The following is a 24,454-nucleotide window of genomic DNA, read 5'->3' as shown; positions in this document are numbered from 1 at the left end:
TGACACTTTGACATAATTTCACTCGCCTTCGGCTCATGAAATTAAAACTGTCAAAGTGTCACTCGGGAAAAATTCAATAATTTTAGAGCTCTTGTGCAATTACTACTGATTATTTCATTCATAGGAGATTCTGACCAATAGAAAGCTACATAAATCTAAATTAAATCGATAATTTTTGATAATTTCCGTCGTCAAGTATATTACGTCAGATGCCCTTCGTTGCTACGAAAAAATACATTCAGTGACATTAATGACAATTAATGTTTTAAAAGTTATAAAAGTGATGACTTTCAACCGTAAAATATTTTATAACAACTGTGTGTTTAACAGTACTAATCTGTACTTACATAAATAAATTACAATAAAATTTTGGTTTTGAACAGTTTTATTCATGAAATAATCGCAACAAATTGCACTCGAACTCTAAAATTAATATAGAATTTTTGCGCTCGTGACACTTTGACATAATTTCACTCGCCTTCGGCTCATGAAATTAAAACTGTCAAAGTGTCACTCGGGAAAAATTCAATAATTTTAGAGCTCTTGTGCAATTACTACTGATTATTTCATTCATAGGAGATTCTGACCAATAGAAAGCTACATAAATCTAAATTAAATCGATAATTTTTGATAATTTCCGTCGTCAAGTATATTACGTCAGATGCCCTTCGTTGCTATGAAAAAATACATTCAGTGACATTAATGACAATTAATGTTTTAAAAGTTATAAAAGTGATGACTTTCAACCGTCAAATTAATATTTATAACAACTGTTTGTTTAATTGTACTAATTTGTACTTACATAAATAAATTACAATAAAATTTTGGTTTTGAACAGTTTTATTCATGAAATAATCGCAACAAATTGCACTCGATCTCTAAAATTATTATCGAATTTTTGCCCTCATGACACTTTGACATAATTATTAAAACTGTCAAAGTGTCACTCGGGAAAAATTCGATAATTTTAGAGCTCTTGTGCAATTACTACTGATAATCTATCATGGATTAATAAATATTAAATCAAAAAGGTACATTTATGAAAAATAGAAGGCAACCATTAATACATATTTCTGTCATATTTGTTTAAAAGCTACAACCAAGTCCCAGCAAATAAAGATAATTGGAAAAAGATTAGATAACTCTGGAAAGAGTCTATAACATAAATATATTAAAGATAACATAATGGTTGCATTATCTTAGTTTAGTAGCAATCCTTTCTCTAGCTAATTTTGCATATCGATGGCTTAGTGTGAAAACCTCGTATCTCATTAAATTACAATTTTACAGGAGAGGCAAAAAACTGATTTTCTGCATAATATAATCTAAAAACAAAAACTACTGTTACATATTTTAATTTGAGCACATTGAGACAAATATCTGATCTTGGCCCAGAGCTGAAAGTGTTAAATGTTGCTATTAAATTGAAAATACAAATATTAACTATGAAAAACACGTAAATATCCTTGCAGTATATAGAGCCTTTGCCCAAGTAACTATGATAACCTCGTATATCTTGATATATGTGTTTTTCATATAAAATGAGGTTGTGTTTATGATTATTTACGAGGTTTTCATTTTTCATAGATTATTGAACACCTCCAAATACTAGGTTGATACAGTACAAATCTTTTGATTTAAGGTTTATAAAATGTTTCTATATGCCGGACTACCTTTTGTTGTTCACAAAAAAACATTTCTCCATGTCGAATTTCTTAAACAAACACTTCAAATTAAGTAGCAAATTCTTGGTTATAAATATACATGGTATTCACACTAAATCAAGAGCAATTGATATATGTGGTTTCTTTTTTCGGCTGTAGAAGATAGTCCGGTGTATTTGGATATTTTAACAGTTGTAAATCGTGAGATACAATGTTTTCAAACTAAAACCACCAAAATGTCATTTTCGAAAAAAAAAATGAGATACGAGGTTTTCACACTAAGCCATTGATATTCTAAATTAGCTGCAATTTCCTGATGAAGACTAGTATATCATAATTATTCTATTTCATATCTGGTTAATGGGCTTTATGTACCTTTTTGTTCTTGGTCCAGGGCTACCGAGAGGAATGAGCAGTCCCTGGGAAAAGTGTACAGCGGGCCCCAGCAAAAGCAGTAAAATATTTTTACTATTTTTAATGCACTTTATATAAATTGAATCGTTTATTTCAGAAAGGGGTCAAGTTACAAGTATCTACTTTTGAGAAAATCAAGTTTACACACTGTTTACATTCAACTTCTTCTTCTTCAAATGCAAATCCACTAATGGATGTTGGCGATCACATTTTCCATTAATTCTCTGTTTCTTGCAATGTGTATCAGAGATTGTATGTCGTTAATCCCTGTCCATTGCCTTATGTTTCGGAGCCAGGACATTTTCTTGCGTCCTATTCCTCTCTTGCCTTCAGTTTTACCCTGGATTATAAGTTGAAGGAACTGGTATTTTTCGTTTCGCATGATGTGACCCAAATATGCTGTTTGTTACATTCAACAAACAATCACTTTATATAAAATAAAAATTCTACCCAACAACCTGGAGTATTTGTCAAAAAGTGTTGTATTTTTTAAAAATGTATCTTGTTAATTTGTTTAAGAAAAAAAAATTAATTTTTTGCACTCATTTTGTCAAGATTTGTTACTTGACCCCTTTCTGAAATAAATGATTCAATTGTTGTCATGAAGTAACGGTAAAATCTACCTTGTAAAATCTTGTCATGAGGTAAAATCTACCAGCTCTACAGTCCTCTCTTCGGGCCTGTCTTGATCTAATACCAGAGAACTCGTAGTTCTCTGCTAATACATGGGAACCAAAAAACACATTAAAACTTTCTTTTCTATCATGGGTTCTACTATTGTAATATTTCCTTTATCAATAATGATAATGAAACATATTTTAGCCAATTTGTCTTGCAAACTACACAACAAATTAGTTCCCGTGCAAATAAATGTAGGCCAATATACTTATGTAATATAATACAATAACACTGGTAATAGGTACAATAATAAACAAATTGTTTGTAAACATCCTTTATAAACTGCCTTACTTTTAGATTTTTATCAGTGGAAAAATACGACTTAGTTTCATTTCATATTATAGTGCAAAACTTTCTACATTCCTGAATATTTCTAATAAAACTAAGCCGATTTTGGGGACATTTAAATCAAGACTTACCAGAAATAATACCATCCATCTCCAAAAGGGCTTGCTCTAATAATTTGCTTGCTTCGTTTTGTGCTGACATTGCTGGAACTTTATCACCCATTTCTTCTGCTTTTCCCATATCCCTTTTAATTCCAAACAATCGCTAATTACATTCGTAATTAGTATTAATATAAATTTAGTCACGAATATTATCACCGTTTAACATTATAACCTATATCGAATAAGTCTAAAAGGAAGCACTAATGTCTAATATTCTTTAGAATAAACGAAAGGGGCACTTGTGTTTTAGAATATAATGGTCTTTTTGGGTCTTTTTCACGAAATTTGTTTATTTTTCTCCCGTTTCGGTGACACTACTTCTTGTTCTTGTTCTGTTCTTGTCAATCCTGTCAAGACAGAGTTGCCAGATGCGATTTTCTAAATCCCCCACTTTTAAACTGAAATTCCCCCAAATTGAAGCTCAAATACCCCAAATTTAAATTTTTGCCGCCACGACTGGTTTCTGACTGATGCGCGTGCGCAATTCGTAGAATTCAAAATTCAAATGTCAATAGGATGTCAATTGTCAATGTCATTTCAGGCCTCAGAAGGGATTGTTTGATTTTGATTTTTATATTTTTATAATTTGATTAATAACAATAGATAATATTGATATCAAACTAGCTGATTACCATAATCAGCTACTGAATAAAGATACCTTTCTACACTGGTTTGAAGAGTAGTTATTAAAGTAGGAAGTTAAGCTCTATAATTATATTATACGGACAAAGCTTCACACCATAGCAGCTTGATACATTACATTATGAAGCTCAAAAACGGGAATTGAATGGTTAATTACAAAAAACATAAATTTTTCAATTAATATATTTAAATATGAACCCTCGGAAATAATTTAAATAGTTAGTAAGTGTTTTACATGCATGGCATGGCTAATAAGTCGGTTCGCTAAACTCAGACACAACTGGCAAAATCAAAAAAATGTCCTACTAAAATCACTAGCCAGTTCTGTATGAGTTTAGCGAACAGAGTTTACTGTTCTATGATTTACACATGATGAGAGAACAGGGTGCTTATTTCTAAAAAAGAAAATTTCTATTTTCATTTATATGTACATTTTACACCATCATTTCATTTTATATCTTACTAGCCATGCCACAGCATAGAAAACGCAATTTCGTTTATTATGCTGTGGCCATGCATGTAAAACGTAGAGGTAAACCAATTCATGATTTTTGAATTTTATTAGTCAAATGTATAGAGAACGGTAAACCAAAATTATACTATTTATCAACAGAGGGCGCTAAAATAATTCATAGGTTCCATAATCTTCGATTATATGAGAGTACAATAATATGCAGTTCTATTCTAATGTTCTATGTACATTCACAAATTTAATTGACCATTGACCCCCTAAAATCCCCCACAATTTTTTTTACCCCCAAAAAATCCCCCAGCCATTACAGCTTAAAAAAATTCCCCCAGACGCTTTCAAATTACCCCAAAAATGGGGGGAAATACCCCAATCTGGCAACTCTGTGTCAAGATATTAGACTAAAACAGTGTTGCCAATCTTCGAACAAGCTTTTTCCCTCAACTGAAGCTAGCCCTCCACTTGCGATTTTTAACTAGGTGATTTTTTAGTCGCAAAGATTGTACTCCAGATACAAGTCAATCCATTTGCGACTAAATATTCACAAAGCACATAGGTCGATTTAATGGATTTACGCGGCCAAAATTATTTTATAGCATATTTCTACTAAAACTGGTACAAATCAAAGAAAAGTATTGTTTTTTTAAAATTGACTTGCATTTCTCACAGAAAAAATCAAAATTTAAAATTAATACAAAAAATGCAGGTTTTTACTTATACCTCAGTCGGTATCTGACATATCGGACTCAGTATTTGGGGTCACCCGGTAGGTAACAGCATTTTAATCGTTTCAGAACAAAATGACCGTCGTTTGATCCTTTTCTGTACACGTTTCTTGCTTCTTAAAATTGTTAATAGCTGGTTAGAAGTTAAAAGCAGTTTAATTTCCTGTACGCAACTATATGTATTTCAGTATTTCCTTACACTAGCTCGCTCTGGGATCTCTTTTGGTATTTTTGAAACATTCCTTTTTTCACGAGCCTGTAATGTCTGTGCTGCATGAACGATAGCTTTACCATCAAGCAAAGAACGTATTTCTTCCGTTTTTCTTCTTTTCGTCCTTTCACTGGAGTCCTCAAATAATTTAGAAAGCCGACCTGGTTCCATTTATTTGTTTTCTACAAGTTTTAAATGTTCCATTTAACCAATCTTTATTTGCTTGTAAAAATACCGCATCTTTTCGTGAGTCTTTAACCATTTCTCTATCATCGCCGTTTTAAAATCTCGAAATCTTTGTTTTAAATTGATTAGATTATCAGATATAACAGTTCAAGTTAATTTCCAAATATTTTAATTTGTCCTCTAGATTAGGAAAATCTTGTAGCTCCATATTTGGTCTCAGCGATATTTACGGAGTACTAGTTTTAGGCCAGAGCAGTCACCAAATTATGTAGTTAAAACAAAAAAAATTATTATTATATTTAAAACAAATATGTAGGTACTTTTATTTTTGTGACGTCATCCTATATAGCAAAATTAAAAACCCCTGTATTTCTGGCATCCGCAGCTATCCGCAGCTAAATTGTATGCCATTATTTAGCCAAACATATGCAGTATGCTATAAAATAAATACTATTGCTCGATCGGAGGCGATAATATAACTAAATATCTTATAAACATAAAAATTAAACAAAAATGTCACTATAAAACGGCTTGTTTTTGACTCTCTAAAAATAATATAAAATAACAGTAAACTTTCTAAAAATATTTTAAGAAATATTCATTATTACCTAAATTATTCGATTCCATAACAATCACTTTGAAAAATAAGGTAAATATTGCAAAATGTCACAATTTTTAAAAAGTTGACTACTAATCTAAGAGAACAAAAATTCACGAACAGCTACATGCGCGCGCATTCGCACGTGTACACGTGCGCGGTGAATATTTCTGGAGTGGGGATAGTAAGTTTTTGTTAAGAGGAAACAGTAGCCATCAACAGGTAGCAAAAATGCGTTCCAAGATTGCGGCTGTAATTTTAAATATTTTTTCGAGATATTTGGCACACGTATTCGTCATATAATATAGAATGGCGGTACAGAGCCCAATTTGAAAAATATATTAATATGTGGAAATTACTCTGTAATTAAATACAATATTAAAAAAAGGAGCCTGTACCGCCATTAAGAAGAACAAAAAAATACACTTTCTTCAAATAAACTTTTTTATCCGATGCCTAGATTTTGTGTCATTTTGGAACTACTAAATTTTTTTATTTCATTAGTTCCAAAATGACACAAAATCTAGGCATCGGATAAAAAAAATATTTGAAGAAAGTGTATTTTTTTGTTCTTCTTAATGGCGGTACAGGCTCGTTTTTTAATATTGTATTTAATTACAGAGTAATTTCCACATATTAATATATTTTTTAAATTGGGCTCTGTACCGCCATTCTTTATTATATTACGAATACGTGTACCAAATATCTCGAAAAAATATTCAAAATTACAGCCGCAATCTTGGAACGGGTTTTCGCTACCTGTTGATCGCTACTGTTTCCTCTTAAGACAAACCATCAGATTTCTCTAGGACGAGTCTTGAATTTTTAACGTCACTTTTGAAATTTGACTTTTGGCCGGCTAATTATTAATTAAAATCAACGTATGTGCAACGATTAAGAAAACGCAACCTGTCTTATTTATATGATGAATACGTCAGACGAGGAATATGCTGGAATATATTGGGGGCATTTTGAATACCTACAGGTCTTCATCATCGTCCAGCCTCAAAAGTCCACTGCTGAACATAGACTTCTTCCTCTTGTTTCCAACCCCGTCTATTCTGCGCCACTATCATCCAGTTTTATTTAGCCTTCTTAAATCGTCAGTCCGTCTTATAGACAGTCGACTTGGTCTCCATCCCAATAACATTTTTGTCCATCGCCCATCGGTCATTCTGGTTATGTGTCCTGCCCATCTCCACTTTAGTCTGACTATCCTTTCGATGACGTCAGTCACCTTTGTTCTTCTCCTGATCTCTTCATTTGTGTTTCTGCTCCGTATGTCAAGGCTGGGAGGACGCACTGATCAAATACGTTTCTAATTAGGTATGTGGGCCTACATTGCAAACTCACTTTTAAAAGTTTCTCTCAGTTTTCCGTATGCTGTTCTACTTCTTTCCCACCAATACTGATGTTCTGGTTGGGTACCAAATTTGTCATTATTTTTGTTTTCGCGATGCTTATATTTAAACCTACATTTTCTGTAGCTACAACAAGTTCCTGTACCATCTCTCTTGCCATACCTAGACCCTCAGCTATTATGACTATATTATCCGTGAAACGTAAGTATTTTTATTCCTCTTGACAAGGGGCCCTTGTCATCCAATCCAAATTCTTGAAAGCATGTTCCGTATTAAAAAGTTTAGGTGACATTGGGTCTCCTTTTCTAAACCCCCATTCTATTTTTATGCGATTACTGTTAGTATGTAATTTGAATGTCAAATTACATTTGAATACAGGAAGGAGAGAAAATTATTTTTCTTTGTACCCATAGGTAAATACATATATGGATTTTCTTCTTCATTCTCCTGCTCATCTTTGCGCACTCAAGCATAAAAAATATCTAATACGGTTAAGAATGTGAGTGCGAGTGTATGACTTTTTAACGGTTTCATGCATTTGCCTAAAAAATATTTTGTCTATTCACTTAATACATGAATTACATTTTATCATATTGTCGAGATAATGAGCCCTCAGGTGGGACAAAGTAGTCTGTAAAATGGTCTTTTACTTCCGTACCTCCAGTGTCAGACCGCAAACCCATGTCATTTAAAGGGCTTTCGTAGTATTGATCTTTAACTCGTAGTCCATCTTTTCTTCTAACAAAATTGTGTAATACACAACAAGATTTTATATGCCCGGTTAAAAATGTACCATTTTGCTAAATTCAAAAGCATCCACATCCAAAAGTGGTTTCGATGTCATCCATTGGAAAACTAATGTAATTAAGCGATTTTCAAATCGTAGTGGGGACCAGAGACATCTTAAGGATAGACCGGGCTAGTCATATGCCACTCAATGCATCGAGGTGTAACGCCGACATAGGATTGAGTGGTCTAGCCATCTTTGTCTGTCACATGCGCGGGATCGCTTGGTTAAAAGAGATATATAGACCACCGATCGACTGTTTCCGCGTTACGCTTTTTTAGTGAGTATGCCTTGTCTACGCTTAATATGTCAATGAGTGGAGACACCCTCTAGGTTTTTTGCGATATCGATTTTTTTGTCGCCGCGACTAAAATTCGCAAGTGGAGGACTAGCCTTACACTTTTGTGTTAAAAATTCCCGCAAAAGGGGAAATTTCGCTAAGATTGGCAACACTGTACTAAAACAAAAGATTTGATTATACTGATGATTTCAAATCTAAAAGAAAAATATTGATTTCATAATAAAAGCTAACTTATAAACGGACCTAATTGTAATAAAACTATGCAATACTTTTTTAAACAGTACGAAAGAATATGAAATAAAATTTTATTCTACAAATAGTGACTGGCATACCATACAGCTTTCTTCTTTTCTCATCACATTGTGTCATGTGACTTGTCCCTTGTCCTTGTCAACTTTCAAATATCAAATCAAATGTCAAATGTCACAAGCTGTGCATCGTTGAAAAATGGCTGTGGCTTTAAATAGTGAAATTTGGAAAAATTGGGAGAAAACCGGAAAACAAGAATTGTAAGTGGTTTTTCAATTACATGATTGTATTTCTTGAAACAAATTTATAAAATAAGAGTTTAAATTTAATGTCACATTATTTCCCACGCGTATTAGTCCCTGATATTGTTTGTAATCGTAGCCCGCATTGCCAAAAATTTGTAAATATTTTATACAAACATTACATTATAAACGTTAAACCATATTAGCGAGTACTTTATATTAATTTTAAAAATTAAAGGGGAAAACACAAAAATAGTAGATGCCTTTTACTTGTATAGAAACGCTTTTTTGATGTCTGCATCAATGCTGAAGTAAAGTGGTAGGTATATCAAATTCTAAAGTTCTACATAATTTTGGTTAAAATTGTATAAAAAGCTTGTTAAAATTTGAAATGTTAAATATTTTTTCATTATATAACTTAAATCTTAAACCTGAATTGGAATAAGCATTTTTGAATTACTTTTTAATAGGAGCATCCATGATTTTAAAAGATTGATAATGGTGTAGTAATTTGTTCAACAGTAATATTTACAATATTTGTTTAATTTGATAATTGTTCACATTAAACATTTTTAAGTATTATTTTTTATCATTTTTATGTGACAAGCCTAAGTCAAAATTTTATTTTTAATCCTAAGGATCAAGTTTTGTTTATTAATGGCTTATTCTACTATAATCGAAGAGATTTAGTCACAATTTCGCCATATACCATATGAAATATTGAAGATTTTGACATTCAAAAAACTAATAAACATAGTACAATGACATCCTTGTTTTACAAATGTATGAATGAATTTAACCATCTTCCCCCCCAGTGTTAAGAATGCAGTGACAGTTCCAATTTTTAAAAAATCACTAAAAACATATATTTTACCTGGTTAAAAAATAATTTTTAATAAGTCTGTACAATGCGACAAGCGAGAGCTGGCGGCTGACCTTCTCGTATTCTGCATTTGTCGCTGTGTATTTTCGCTCAAGGTCACGCGCCACCTCTGGCTTGTCGGATTGTATGTGTTGTATATTGCATGTATTGTAAATTGTATGTTACATTGAATTAAGCAAATTTTTATTTTTATTGTTAGTAGGATTTCTATTTCAATAAAGAATTTCAAGGTATTTTCAAGATTCTGCTATAAAGCCAGAGTTCAAAGGCTTCTAACTTATTCATCAGCGTTATGTTGGGTGTTCAGGCCTCCGTTCCATACAATAGTATTGACCATACATAGCAATCCAGAAAACGATATCTAAGGCTGATATTAATGCTACTGTTACAAAATAAGCTTTTCATTTTGATAAAGCCTTGTTGGGCTACCTCTATTCTCGCTCTTCTTGGTTATAATCAAGGTGATTGTTGAACCAGCAGCCAAGATATTTGTATTGGTTTACATATTCAAGCTGTTGGTGGTTCTTGATTTTCACAGTATTGATCTTCATTTTTTCACATCTTGCAGTAACTAAGTGTATTTGCACACTATGGTCTGATTCAGTCATTAAAATAGTATCTGTGACTGTTTATCCTGATTTCTTCTGAAAAGTGCGATAAAGTATTTGCAAATATTACCTCAGAGTAGACGCTATACAGCATTGGTGATATAGTCTGTTCGCTAAACTCAGACGCAACTTTCTAGATATTTTTCTCTATCTAGATTTTAGTCGTTAATTTTCCCAATTTTAGTAAAATTGGCAAAAAATAATTACTAAATAGTTAATAATCACTAAATACTTAATAATCACTAAATAGTTAGTAATTTTGCCAATTTTTGCAAAATTGGCAAAAAACAAAAAAATTATCAACTAAAATATCTAGCCAGTTGCATCTGAGTTTAGCGAACCGACTATAGCACACATCCCTGTCTAACACCTCATTGTATTTCAATTGGCCTTGACGTGTTACCATTAGTCTTTATGATTGCTGTCTGATTTCAGTAAATAGCTTCTATAATTGAGGGGCTCGGTAGCAAACAAATGGTAAGGGACAAATTTTGATTTTTCGCGAAAAAAATATAATACCTAGTATGTAAAAGATGACAAGGGACATGGCAAAGCAGAAAATTTAACTTAGTTATCCTCCTAATAATAGATGGAGCCAGATTAATTTCTTAAAATTTGGTAAGGGACATGCATAAGCATGAAAATAATGTTATGTGTCCATGATAATTCAGGTTGTTCAAATCTAAATGGCTTTTTTGCTGTTAACAGTGACAATTATGAGAGCTACGATGATTGCAACTCAGATAAAGATCCTGAATAAGTATTTAGTGAAGCTACCTTGGTCAAGTTTCTATAAAGAAGACAATAATTTCTTTATATTCTTAGAATAAATGTTCGCAAGTAAAAAATCGTAAGGGATGTACTTAACATTGTTTACATCGTACGTTATGAAAATAAATTCTCTCCAGTGCTATATTATTATTTTTATTTAAACGTTTTAGAAGACCTGAAAGATGTAAAATCATTTTGGTGATTGATTCCAGCTGTTTACCACAAATGGTATTTAAATTTAAAATGAATTCCTAGTGCCTACCACATTATATTAAGTCAAAACCACTTAACACGTTACCTTAGACTATTTCAAATATTTTAGGTAAACAATGTTAAGTTGTAGTTCATATTTTCATACTTTTCTAATTAATCATTATAAAAAAATATTTGGTTTTCCATATTTTGCCTTCGTATTAACAACATATTCAGATAGTTTTAACATGCTTCATACTCTTATATTTTTTAATAAAAAATATAATATTTTTTTCAAAATTCAACACTTCAAAACTCAAAAATTCTTTAATGCCCCTTACCATTTTTTACTGCCAGACCCCTCAATTTTAGAATCTCTTTTGTTTACTCCGATGACATTCACTCTTTCTATCAAGGTATCAAGCACGGGTTGAATGCTTTTTCAAAATCTATGAAACAGACAAAAAGATCTGCTTGTTGATCTTTGCACCTTTGTGCCAGAGTTTGAAGACAGAATATTGCCTCTCGTGTCCCCATACCTTTCCTGAAGCCAAATTGTTCTTGACCAGTGACCTCATTACATCTTCGATATCTTCTGTTCTGTATGATTTGCAATAAAAGCTTCAGAATGTTATTTAGTAGACATTATAAGTCCTAGTATAATCTGGCGCTCTTCTTTTTTGGCAGTTGGATGAAAACCGATTCAAGCCATCATTTAGGGATCGCTCCTGTACCGTAAATATTATTATATAGTCCAAGAAGAAGGTCCAAGTTTTCCTCATTGAATATCAGTCCAAATATCTTTAATGATCACTTTTCACAGATAGCATCAACTTGATGAGAGATATCCCAATTTTAAATCGGAATCAAATAGATATAACTCAAATAAATATATCCCTCATCTGGAAGAATAGTGACATAACTCAAAAAATGCATAAATACAAATATAAAATTCCTTCCATACAATTCATTAATGTCATAGATATACATTTTGACATAGGTATACATGTCAACAATTTTCATTGACATTTTGTAAATATTTGCCATTCATAGGATTTTATATTTTTAACATGAATAAACAGTATTGAGTACTGATTATTTATCTTATACTAAAAATTATTGTTTCTTTCAGCATTAAAGCATGTATTCCACTCTTAAAAGATGAAACCAAGAGTCCAGCGTTTGATAAACTTGGAAAACCTACAGATATTATCAGAAATGTATCGCAGCTTATTGATAAAGGAATACGAGGCATACTTAAGACAGATCAAGTGGTGTTAACACTAAGAGAATTAGTGGTGAGTTTTATTCAAGTCTATTCCTCTGGGTATTTGCTGTTGTCACTTCTATAAAACAGTGTATATCATATTATGAGGCTAGGCATACAACAAGGGTGAACTAGATTTTGGGTGATTTTTTTTCTTTTTACCATTCTTTTTTACTTTCGTCCTTTTACATGACACAGTGGTTCATTAATTCATACTTATAATTATTGTCTTCGATTATTGAATTAAATAATCAAATTTGCTGAATTCGCAATCAATCAACACCTTTAAAATTGTGTTTTTCGAAAAACGGAGTTTTTTGAGTTTGCCTTTGTTGCACGCATAGCCTCATATAGAATGTTTTCCTTGTTGTTGTCAGCTTATTCAGCATCTATTATTGTAGGCTCTACATGCAGATATCCCTTCCATAATATTGGACATACTTAACTTAGAAGATGCAGCCACTTCGCAGGGAGATAGTGATGAAGCTAGAGAGAGGAGTAATTTTTGTGCAATTGTCAAAGATTGTGAAAAGGTAAGGTGCACATTCTAGATTCTAGGTTAAAAATTACTAAAAATGTTTTTATTTTTAGTTTTTATCAGATAAGTTAGTTAAAGAACGATTGGAGATAGATACTCTACAAGAAGTAGGCGTACTAAAGAATAATACCTTTTATTCAAAGTTCATCAAAGTTAAGACAAAATTATAGTAAGTATGAAGTTAGATATCTTCGTTTTTTTTTTATTTTTGATAAATTCTAGATATTGGATTTCTGGGGCTATATTGGAATATGTATTTATTGTCACTTTCGGAAATAAATCGGTATTAAATGTTAAAAGAATCATATCATTTGTTTTTATTAGAGTAATTTTTTTCTTTTGGCATAAAAATAGTAATTAGTGACAAAAACCAGAAACTTGTTGGTATATTTCACAAAAAACATTGAAAAACCATTACCAAAACATAATTTGAACAACATTGAAGATGAAGATACCGAAAAAATTAGCAATCTGAATCAATCTCTTCAAATGTGCCCAATTCCATTTCTCTTATAAAGATACTTCTAGCCAGTGTCATCCTTATCCACCAGATTTCACACTGTGTGACTTCTATCTATTGTGAAGACCAAATAAATTAAAATAGCAATTACAATATAATATATTATTTTCAGCTACAAACAGAGAAAATTTAACCTGTTTCGTGAAGAGTGTGAAGGTTTCTCCAAGCTTGTAACAGAACTTAATTCAGAATTCACTGAACATAGGGATGCAGGTGAACTAATTGGAATAGTCCAATCCTTAATAGGTAGGTTTATAAGAAACTTAATTACGTTTTTTCTATTTTTAACAATTGATCATAATACATTTATCATTTTTTAATTCCTAATATTTCGTCATTTCTTCCAGGTTGTTTCAATTTAGACCCAAATAGAGTTCTAGACATAATATTAGACAGCTATGAAAACAAACCCAAAGATACCAGGATATTCATTCCTTTGATAAATTCGTATATGAATGACCCGCAAATTATCAGTGAAGTGTTGTCAACTAAATTTGGATTTTTAAGGAACAATGAGCAGGATATACCCCAATCGCTATATGTCTTGGTTGCGCAGTTACTACAAAATCGAGTGATCAAATTGGAAGATATATATTATTGGGTAAGACAATAGTAAAAAAGAATAACAAAATCTATATTATATAATTTAATATCAGGCTTATTTTTTTTTCTATCCCCATCTAGAAAGTAATTTTTTATTTGAACTAAAATTTTTTTGTTCCCTAGGTGATGTCTAGACGAGAAATTGACAACTGGATTCACAAAAAAAAACAATCTTAAGTTATTTGGTTGATCTTCTTTAAGTGCCCTTTCTCTATCGGAGGTTCAATATCATCATCACGATCTTTACTTTATCTACCACTGCTCTGAAAAGTTCTATTGAACTACATTTAAACCATCTCTTAAATTTTCCAACCATAACACTCTCCTTCTTCCTCTTATCTGTCCCTGTATTATCAATTTTATCTTGTGATATCACTGTCCTCTCATTATGTGTCCCAGATATTGTAACTTTCTTATTTTTATTGTTTGTTATTTCATATTCTTTGTACATTTTTCTGTAACACTTCCGTGTCAGTTTTCTAAAATTGTTTGTGTCCCAAAATCCCAAAAATTGAAGGCATTTAAAAGAGTATTTTGAAAAAAATGAGTCAAAATTTGAGCGGCCTCAACAAAAAAGATATTTTATTCAATAAACTTTTACCCTGGGCTAATTAGCAAAATACAAGGAAAAGTTATTTACCAGCAATTTTATTGCTGGAATCGAATCTTATGATTATATACAGGGTGTTAGTAAGTAAGTATGAAAAATTTTAAGAGCTAATTCTACATGAAAAATTAATACCAGTTTGCTCTATAAACATATGTCCGTAAATGCTTAGTTTCGGAGATACGGGGTGTTGAAATTTTTACTTTAAACTGCCAATTTATTTATTGCTCTAAGACCAGTTGAGCTATGAAAATGAAATTTGGTGAGTTTTATGAGGTAGTTATTATGAATTTTTTGACATACAATTTAGAATTTTGTATTCATCATTGGCTCACCTACGGGCAATGGTCTGAATTTTTTTAAAGAAAAAGATAGTACGCCACTGAGATATTTCGAATTAAAAATTATTTTTAAAGTCCACGTCTAATTTATGATAAAAAACCTTTCTTGCCTTTTTTCATATGATACACCATTTTTATGCAGAAAAATAAAACATCTTGGCGCGTATTTTTCATTTCTTAAGACATCATCAAGAACTATCCAATATAATAATACTAAACTAGAACAATAACAAAAAATATTACTAATAAGATTTCAACTAGGTGCAAAGCTGCAAGAAATGTTTAAAATGATCTCCTTTACAGATAACAGAAGAATTTTATATTCATCATTGGCGCGCGTACGGGTAATGATCTGAATTTTTTGAAGAAAAAAATTAGTACGCCACTGAGATATGTCAAACTAAAAATCATTTTTTAATTCCTCGTTCAATTTACGACAAAAAATCTTTCTTTCCTTTTTTTCATATGAGGCGCCGTTTTTATACAAAAAAAAATAAAACATCTTAACGCTTACCAAGTATTTGAGGTAGTTTCCATATGCATAGAAACTTAGTTCAAATACTTTGTAAACGTTAAGATGTTTATTTTTTTGCATAAAAACGGCGCCGCATATGAAAAAAAGGCAAGTAAGATTTTTTGTCGTCAATTGAACGAGGAATTAGGCATTCCAAATCACGTGATATAATATGGCTGCTGGATGGCGAAACTGTCATCCATAGGCGTATCCAATGTTTAAACCACTTCATATTTAATTTGCTATCACAATTTCACAAATTTCGCTACACAATTAACAAAAAAAACAAAACCAAACAGGATATTCTTTACAAATTTGTCAATATTCAATGTAAACATTAGATACGCCATGACCACCCCCCTTAACTATGTCTATGGGCATGTCAGTTTAGCCATCCACCGACCACCACTGACAGTTCATTGGAATCCCTAATTCAAAAATGATTTTTAGTTTGACATATCTCAGTGGCGTACTATTTTTTTCTTCAAAAAATTCAGACCATTACCCGTACGCGCGCCAATGATGAATATAAAATTCTTCTGTTACCTGTAAAGGAGATTATTTTAAACATTTCTTGCACCTTTGCACCTAGTTGAAATGGTATTAGTAATATTTTCTGTTATTGTTCTAGTTTAGTATTATTATATTGGATAGTTCTTGATGATGTACCTATTAAGAAATGAAAAATATGCGCCAAGATGTTTTATTTTTCTGCATAAAAACGATGCATCATATGAAAAAAGACAAGAAAGGTTTTTTATCATGAATTAGACGTGATATTTAAAAATAATTTCTAATTCAAAATATCTCAGTGGCGTACTATTTTTTTCTTTAAAATAATTCAGACCATTGCCCTTAGGCGCGCCAATGATGAATACAAAATTCTTAATTGTATGTCATACAATTAGTAATAACTACCTCCTAAAACTCACCAAATTTCATTTTCATAGCTCAACTGGTCTTAGAGAAATAAATAAATTTGTAGTTTGAAATAAAAATTTCAACACCCCGTATCTCCGAAACTAAGCATTTGCGGACATATGTTTATAGAGCAAACTGGCATTAATTTTTCATGTAGAATTAGCCCTTAAAATTGTTCATACTTATTTACTAACACCCTGTATATTAATAATATAGGTATGCAAAGTCCGCTGATAGTGTGCTACTTTTTTATAAACAAAATGGCGCCGGAAAATCGTGTTTCTTTCAATTTTTGCTCTATGACTCCAAAGATTTTAACTTTACACCAAAAACACCCAAATAATAATTCACCGTAATTAAATTCTGCATAGAGACGTGTTTTTCCCGATTTACTTTGACGAAACTTTTCCCCGGAAAATGCGGGTTTTTCCAACAAAATCTTTAATTTTCAACTAAAATTTTAGGTAAGTAATTGTTTATCAATAATTAAATAACTTGGTAATATAAAAGTTCTTTTCGTATAGATAATAATTCCGGAAGCCGATGGAAATTGAACGAACAGTTTAGCAACAATTGAATTGTTAATTAAAAATTTACGGTCGCTCTAATAACCATAATAATTATGATACATAAGAATAACTATGATTTTTGTATAAAAAGACACTGTATCTATCTAATGTACTTTACAGAATTGAAATTGGACTATTTAAGCGGCCTCAGGAATATTTTAAAACTGAACAATTTTTTAGCTTATAAACAAATAGAATATCTCGGAAAATATTCAATTAAATTAAATCATGAAAACGGTATTGGAAAAAAGCGGCAGGACGCTTCTTTTAAAAGAAAAAACGTTTAATTGTGATGAGTGGTTGCTGAGATACAACCGGTCAAAGTTGACCGGCATTTACGGCAAAGGTATAAACAATAGGATCATAATTTTTGAACCATCATCTTTTTAGTTTTGTCATCTTTCTCCACACCAATTTCCATATCTTTAAAATACTCATAACATATATTATTATTATAAAAACTATCGATATTACGAGTGAAAATTGCCAAAAATAGCAAAATTTCAATCAAAAATTAGGTTGGAGAAAATGTAATCTCAAAGTTCTAAATCGGTATACGTTAAAAAAATGCATTTTTTCGGCTTCCCATGAAGCAATTTTCTTCATTCTTTTTTTGTTCCCAAGTAACTCGAGTAGAGCCATATAACTAATGCAATATTAAATGCCAAATTGCTTTTGTTTTGTTATCATAGATTAATTTATTTATAAGAAAAGAAAACTACATATTTTTTCCAGTTGTAGACTTTTTTAGATAAAAAAATACCAAGTTTCTTGTAAAAGGTATATATTAAAATACCCTAAATAAGGGTCACAATACAAAACGTTTTCGGATTAAGGAATCCATCATCAGTGTTTAAAAGCCCTAAAATTAAGTATAACCTAATTAAATGAGATAAAAGTTAAAATTGACAGAGGTTTTCAAGAACAAGAGGTCATACTTACAAAATTTGCATGCCTGAGCCACCAAAATGTATCGGGTAAAAACCCTTTAAATGTAAATAATAAGGATGTTTTACATATTTATTTAAAATTCATTGGATGGTATAGATAAACCTGGATGTTACCCAGGGCAACACAGGACTCTCTCCACGTGGTTGGAACTTTTTTTGGAGAAAACCTCACATATTGGATTTCAATGGCCAACTGACAAATGAATTCAAGAGCAACCCAAAATGACATCAAGAACTGTCAATGTAACCTAGTTGTAATGTTACTTCAGCCACAACATTAAAGATTAATTTAAATGTTTTAAGATAAAAAACAGTATCAAATTTACAAATTGTAAAAATAAAAGATGTTCACAAAATATGAAAGATTTTATTCTAAAAATAATGCATTAATTAAGTATTCAAAATAGGGAAATGAAATGTTTACGTTACAGGAAGTTATGCAGTCAACAATACCAATAGGTGTTGTATTGGTGGTATAAAATTGTCAATACGATTAGACAAATAATGGTAAAGGTCTTATACTAGGAACACAAAATAGTATGTAATGTGTACATATCACATGTGTACATAATCATACACATATGTACACATTACATACTATTTTGTGTTCCTAGTATAAGACCTTTACCATTATTTGTCTAATCGTATTGACAATTTTATACCACCAATACAACACCTATTGGTATTGTTGACTGCATAACTTCCTGTAACGTAAACATTTCATTTCCCTATTTTGAATACTTAATTAATGCATTATTTTTAGAATAAAATCTTTCATATTTTGTGAACATCTTTTATTTTTACAATTTGTAAATTTGATACTGTTTTTTATCTTAAAACATTTAAATTAATCTTTAATGTTGTGGCTGAAGTAACATTACAACTAGGTTACATTGACAGTTCTTGATGTCATTTTGGGTTGCTCTTGAATTCATTTGTCAGTTGGCCATTGAAATCCAATATGTGAGGTTTTCTCCAAAAAAAGTTCCAACCACGTGGAGAGAGTCCTGTGTTGCCCTGGGTAACATCCAGGTTTATCTATACCATCCAATGAATTTTAAATAAATATGTAAAACATCCTTATTATTTACATTTAAAGGGTTTTTACCCGATACATTTTGGTGGCTCAGGCATGCAAATTTTGTAAGTATGACCTCTTGTTCTTGAAAACCTCTGTCAATTTTAACTTTTATCTCATTTAATTAGGTTATACTTAATTTTAGGGCTTTTAAACACTGATGATGGATTCCTTAATCCGAAAACGTTTTGTATTGTGACCCTTATTTAGGGTATTTTAATATATACCTTTTACAAGAAACTTGGTATTTTTGTGATTTATGGTATACAGCCAGCTACAGGAAGTTTATTTTCCTCCTGGATTTTTTTTAGATAAACTTACTACAAGTGTACCTTTTAACGTTAGACACAAATATTCTCATTTGAAAGCTGTATAATTATTTAAACAATCTTTATTTAAACAAATTAAAAATTTTTGTTATAATAAATAAATAAATTTATTGTAACAAAACAAAATCAATTTGGCGTTTAATATTGCGTTAATTATATGGCTCTACTCGAGTTACTTGGGAACAAAAAAAGAATGAAAAAAATTGCTCCATGGGAAGCGGAGAAAATGCATTTTATTAACGGAAACCGATTTTAAACTTTGAGATTACATTTTCTCCAACCTAATTTTTGATTGGAAATTTTGCTATTTTTGGCAATTTTCACTAGTAATATCGATAGTTTTTATTATAATAATATATGTTATGAGTATTATAAAGATATGAAAATTGGTGCGGAGAAAGAGGACAAAAATAAAAAGGTGATGGTTTGAAAATTATGATCCTATTGTTTATATCTTTGCCGTAAATGCCGGTCAACTTTGACCGGTTGTATCTCAGGAACCATTCATCACAATTAAATGTTTTTTCTTTTAAAAGAAGCGTCCTGCCACTTCTTTTCCAAAACCGTTTTAATGATTTAATCTAATATTTCCCGAGATATTCTATTTGTTTATAAGCCAAAAAATTGTTTATAATTTTAAAATATTCCTGAGGCCGCTTAAATAGTTCAATTTCAATTCTGTAAAGTACATTAGATAGGTACAGTGACTTTTTATTCAAAAATCATAGTTATTCTTATGTATCATAATTATTGTGGGTATTATAGCGACAGTAAATTTTTAATTAACAATTCAATTGTTGCTAAACTGTTCACTCAATTTCAATCGGCTTCGGGAATTATAATCTATACGAAACGGGCTTTTATATTGCCAAGTTATTTAATTATTGCTAAACAATTACTTATCTAAAATTTTAGTTGAAAATTAAAGATTTTGTTGGAAAAAACCGCATTTTCCGGGGAAAATTTTCGTGGACGTAAATCGGGAATGCAGAATTTAATTACGGTGAATTTTTATTTGGGTCTTTTTGGTGTAAAGTTAAAATCTTTGGGGTTATAGAGCAAAAATTGAAAAAAAAACACGATTTTCGGGCGCCATTTTGTTTATAAAAAAGTAGCACACTATCTGTGGACTTTGCATACCTATATTATTAATATATACAATCATAAGATTCGATTCCAGCAATAAAATTTCTGGTAAATAACTTTTCCCAAAAATGGCCTATTCTTCGATAATCTGCCCAGAATATTTACATTATTGCAGTTTAATATTGATCAGTGTTATGACTATCTTGTATATTTTCCAGTTATTGCCAGAGGACAAAACAATGACCATAGAGGCAGAGAAACATTTGAGAGAAGCCAAGGAATACGTCAAAAAAATGCAAATAATCAGTTTAAATAACAAAGAAAAAGAGGACACTCCAGAAGAACCTGACACGGAAAGCGACACTTTTGAAAACAATCAAAAATTGGGACTTTGCGAAGCTCTTCTGCTAATTGGCGATTGGGAAAATGCACAAATTCTCATCAAACGATTACCAGATCGATACGCAGTTAATTATGAACCTATTGCTACAGCTCTCTGTGGACTGGTTCATTATATAATCGAGCCTCTATATAGCAAGTAAGTGTTACTTTCTTCTAGATACAATAGGGAACTTGCATAAATTTTTAAATATTAAAATGATATTAAAAAACATAAGGTAACATGATCTTACAACGCTTGCAGGCGAAAAAAACAAATATTTTTAACCCGCAGGCTAATTACGACGCTTTGAAAATGCTATAAAATTCAAATATCTTAGGAGGCTCTTGAACGTCCTTCTATTGGTTCGACGTCACCGGCCACGGTCAACCGGCGGAAACAACGCGATTAGGGTAGGTATCACGGGTATATTACATTTTAATCGTCTTTAATGGAAAATTCCTAGGTATTATTTACGTTCATCTTATAATATATTGTAATAAGTAGTTCCCCAATCAGCTTAGTTTTAAACTGAAATTGATAAAGTTGAGTGCTACTTTGTAAAGAGTTTAAAACACATAATATGACGGACGAGGGTAAGTCTGACAACTTACCTACCGTTGATGTCTTCATGGTGGCAACTTTTATAAAAAGTAGTGAAAGCTATTCTATTGGAGAAATGCGAGGTATCAAGGCAAATAAGTAAGAGTTATTAATAAGCATGTTTAAACCGTTTATAACAATAGTTTGGTACCATTATATTATAGTACTTATACGGTTTACCCCGTGGGTTCGATCTACCTACCTCTAATCGAAGGATTTCGTATATCCTGGAAAAGATTACAGTGTAATTTGCATCATAATAAAGATTATATTTTATTGTAATGTTTATTAGTACCTACTGGAGCCTTTCATTATTGTGTTCAAAGCCTTCTGAGAAAAGATTATGGTGATTAGCAGACGTACCGATAGAACGTGTACATAGCCAACAAAATCCTTCTTTACAAAGTTAATAATGCGCATAAATAAGAAGAATCATTATTGTAATTTTACAAGTTAATATCTTTATCATCTCAGCTTATACTTACACCGCATCCCTCGGTAGACCGCAAGCTATAGTAGAAACCCAACTGTAGACCGCATACTATAATAGCACCAATACTTTTTAGTTATTCTTACTTTTATTACTAAAAGTTTTGTTTATTTTTAAGTTACTTGTTTCTTCTTTGTTCTTCAACACAAGAAACGACAAAAGTAATTTCATAAAAAAGAACTTTTTGATCCATGTCAACAGAGATAAAATGTTAATATTATGCCTGTCACAGAAAAAATCATTTTTGCCACAGAGTAAAACAAGATATTTCAACTATATTATTTATCTATGGGCAAACTGCATTAAATGCAATAGCCCAGCGAACGGGCAAACGATACGAGTGGCCTATGACGTCAGACCACATCTCTCGCTTTTGAAGTTGTTTGAAACGGAAAATTTAGGCGCGGAACTTTGATCAGATGTTGTACGTACACTATTCATTGTTAAGACGTAATATTTTGAATATAACATTTTAAAACATAAATTAACAATTTTATGCAAAAAAATTTTTTAGTGCAAGTTTCCTATTCTTCTTTATCCAGAGTGGGCCAAAGGTCTGTACAGTAGTACACCTATTTTCAATAAGAAAATTTGAAATTTGAGGTTTATAACATTGCCTCATTTACCATTTTTCTGATATCATTAGTCACTTTGGTTTTTTTTTTAAATACAACACCCTGTATATTGTACCTATATTGAAATCTCCACGTCAATACCAGTTCAGCTGTATACAATATTTTCGATTTTATTTAGTCCGGATAGTGATGTAAGAACAGAATATTCTCGACAACATTCTCGGCCAGAGAATTCTCAGCGAGAATTTTCTATATTTACAAAAACCGAAATAAAAATAAAAACTAGATATGGATCAAATTATTATAATTTAAAAAATATGTAGATATATTGTTTTTGCATTCCAAACATTATTATTTTTGAAACCAAAAACCATTTGCAGCTCCGCTCATGAAGAATGCTTTTTCGCTTTGGCCGGCCGGGAATCCCATGAACCACTAGCTAGAGTGTTTACAGTGTCAGTATTTATTGTTTTGGTGCTATATTAACGTGCAAATATTTAGAATGGTGTTCATTTAAGCAGAGAAGAACAAGTTGAGGGAACTGAGTTTATAGATAATTGAGCAACTGAAATGTGGTGATGACTCGGCTGAAATAATGGCGGAACTTTATCGGTCTAAGGAGTGATTTTTTGGAAAACCATACGTTGTAAAATCAATTAAAAAACTAGACCCAATCATATGGTGGAAAGGTACATGTTTCGGAACAAAATGAACTAAAACAGCAGTTGGTATATTAACGACGTTCTTCACCTTCGTTGCGGGGTATGCCTCTCAGAGGAAAGGGGGAAACTTATATGCAAGCGAAAGTTGGTAACAATGCATTTATAGCAGAATACTCAAATCATATATTTCAGTATTGAATACTTTATAAAAATAAATTATAATAAATTACAGAAATTACGGAATTAATTATAATAAATAAATTAAAAATAAATGGTACGGTAAACAATCCTCATTTTTTAATACGTTATTCCTTATAAAAAACCTTTAATTAGGGCACAAATAATTAAAAATCGTAAATTTGGGTCAACAGTTATTAACTTTCTAAGAATTCCCATAAGAGCCCATGTTAAAACTTAATTTTGACCATTAATAGTAATAGGTCTGGATCCCGCGTATAAAAAAAAGTTGATTAATAGCAAGCTGAAAACTTGTTATTAGCTTAAGGGTGTCTAGTCGGACAAACATTGATATATGGGAACACTGGAACAGGGGAAGTTTTAACTGTGGAACAGGTTAAAAATTTGGAACGGTCAGACCACGAAAACGGCACATGTATTTTGTCCGACAGAACAGACTTAAACTCTCCGAACAGAGATTAAACTCTCATGCAAAAATCAGACTGCTATTTATCACCAAATTGGCGTTTTAATGAGTGGAACATGTAGAATATGTCAAATGACAGGACTTATGACAGGTGATAAATAGCAGTCTGATTTTTGCATGAGAGTTTAATCTCTGTTCGGAGAGTTTATGTCTGTTCTGTCGGACAAAATAAATGTGCCATTTTCGTGTTTTGACCGTTCCAAATTTTTAACCTGTTCCACAATTAAAACTGCCCCTGTTACAGTGTTCCCATATATCAAAGTTTATCCGACTAGACACCCTTAAGCTATTAACAAATTTTCAGCTTGCTATTAATCAACTTTTTTTT

The 24,454-nt window shown here is 31.4% G+C and overlaps 2 protein-coding genes across 4 annotated transcripts in view; one reads left to right on the top strand and one right to left on the bottom strand.

Annotated features, from left to right (window-relative positions):
- Positions 1-3,560, bottom strand: part of LOC114324911 (liprin-beta-1) — a 114,740-nt gene extending 111,180 nt beyond the window's left edge. The window contains exon 1 of the mRNA XM_028272827.2: positions 3,176-3,560. Within this exon, the coding sequence (XP_028128628.2) occupies positions 3,176-3,284 (109 nt within the window). The 5' untranslated portion in view covers positions 3,285-3,560. The remainder of the gene's footprint in view (positions 1-3,175) is intronic.
- A 5,331-nt stretch (positions 3,561-8,891) lies between these two features.
- LOC114324910 (THO complex subunit 2) overlaps positions 8,892-24,454 on the top strand; it is a 73,788-nt gene continuing 58,225 nt past the window's right edge. For 2 of the 3 annotated variants that reach the window (XM_028272818.2, XM_028272819.2), the window contains exons 1-7: positions 8,900-8,994; positions 12,563-12,728; positions 13,099-13,230; positions 13,289-13,404; positions 13,868-14,001; positions 14,103-14,356; positions 20,972-21,291. In XM_028272818.2, the coding sequence (XP_028128619.1) occupies positions 8,933-8,994; positions 12,563-12,728; positions 13,099-13,230; positions 13,289-13,404; positions 13,868-14,001; positions 14,103-14,356; positions 20,972-21,291 (1,184 nt within the window). In that variant the 5' untranslated portion in view covers positions 8,900-8,932. Of the gene's footprint in view, positions 8,995-12,562; positions 12,729-13,098; positions 13,231-13,288; positions 13,405-13,867; positions 14,002-14,102; positions 14,357-20,971; positions 21,292-24,454 lie in introns of all 3 variants that reach the window. The other variant, XM_028272817.2, reaches the window with a different exon arrangement.

This window comes from Diabrotica virgifera, chromosome 9, assembly GCF_917563875.1.
Source record: "Diabrotica virgifera virgifera chromosome 9, PGI_DIABVI_V3a".
NCBI lineage: Eukaryota > Metazoa > Arthropoda > Insecta > Coleoptera > Chrysomelidae > Diabrotica > Diabrotica virgifera.
This window is presented reverse-complemented; position numbering and strand designations above follow the sequence as displayed.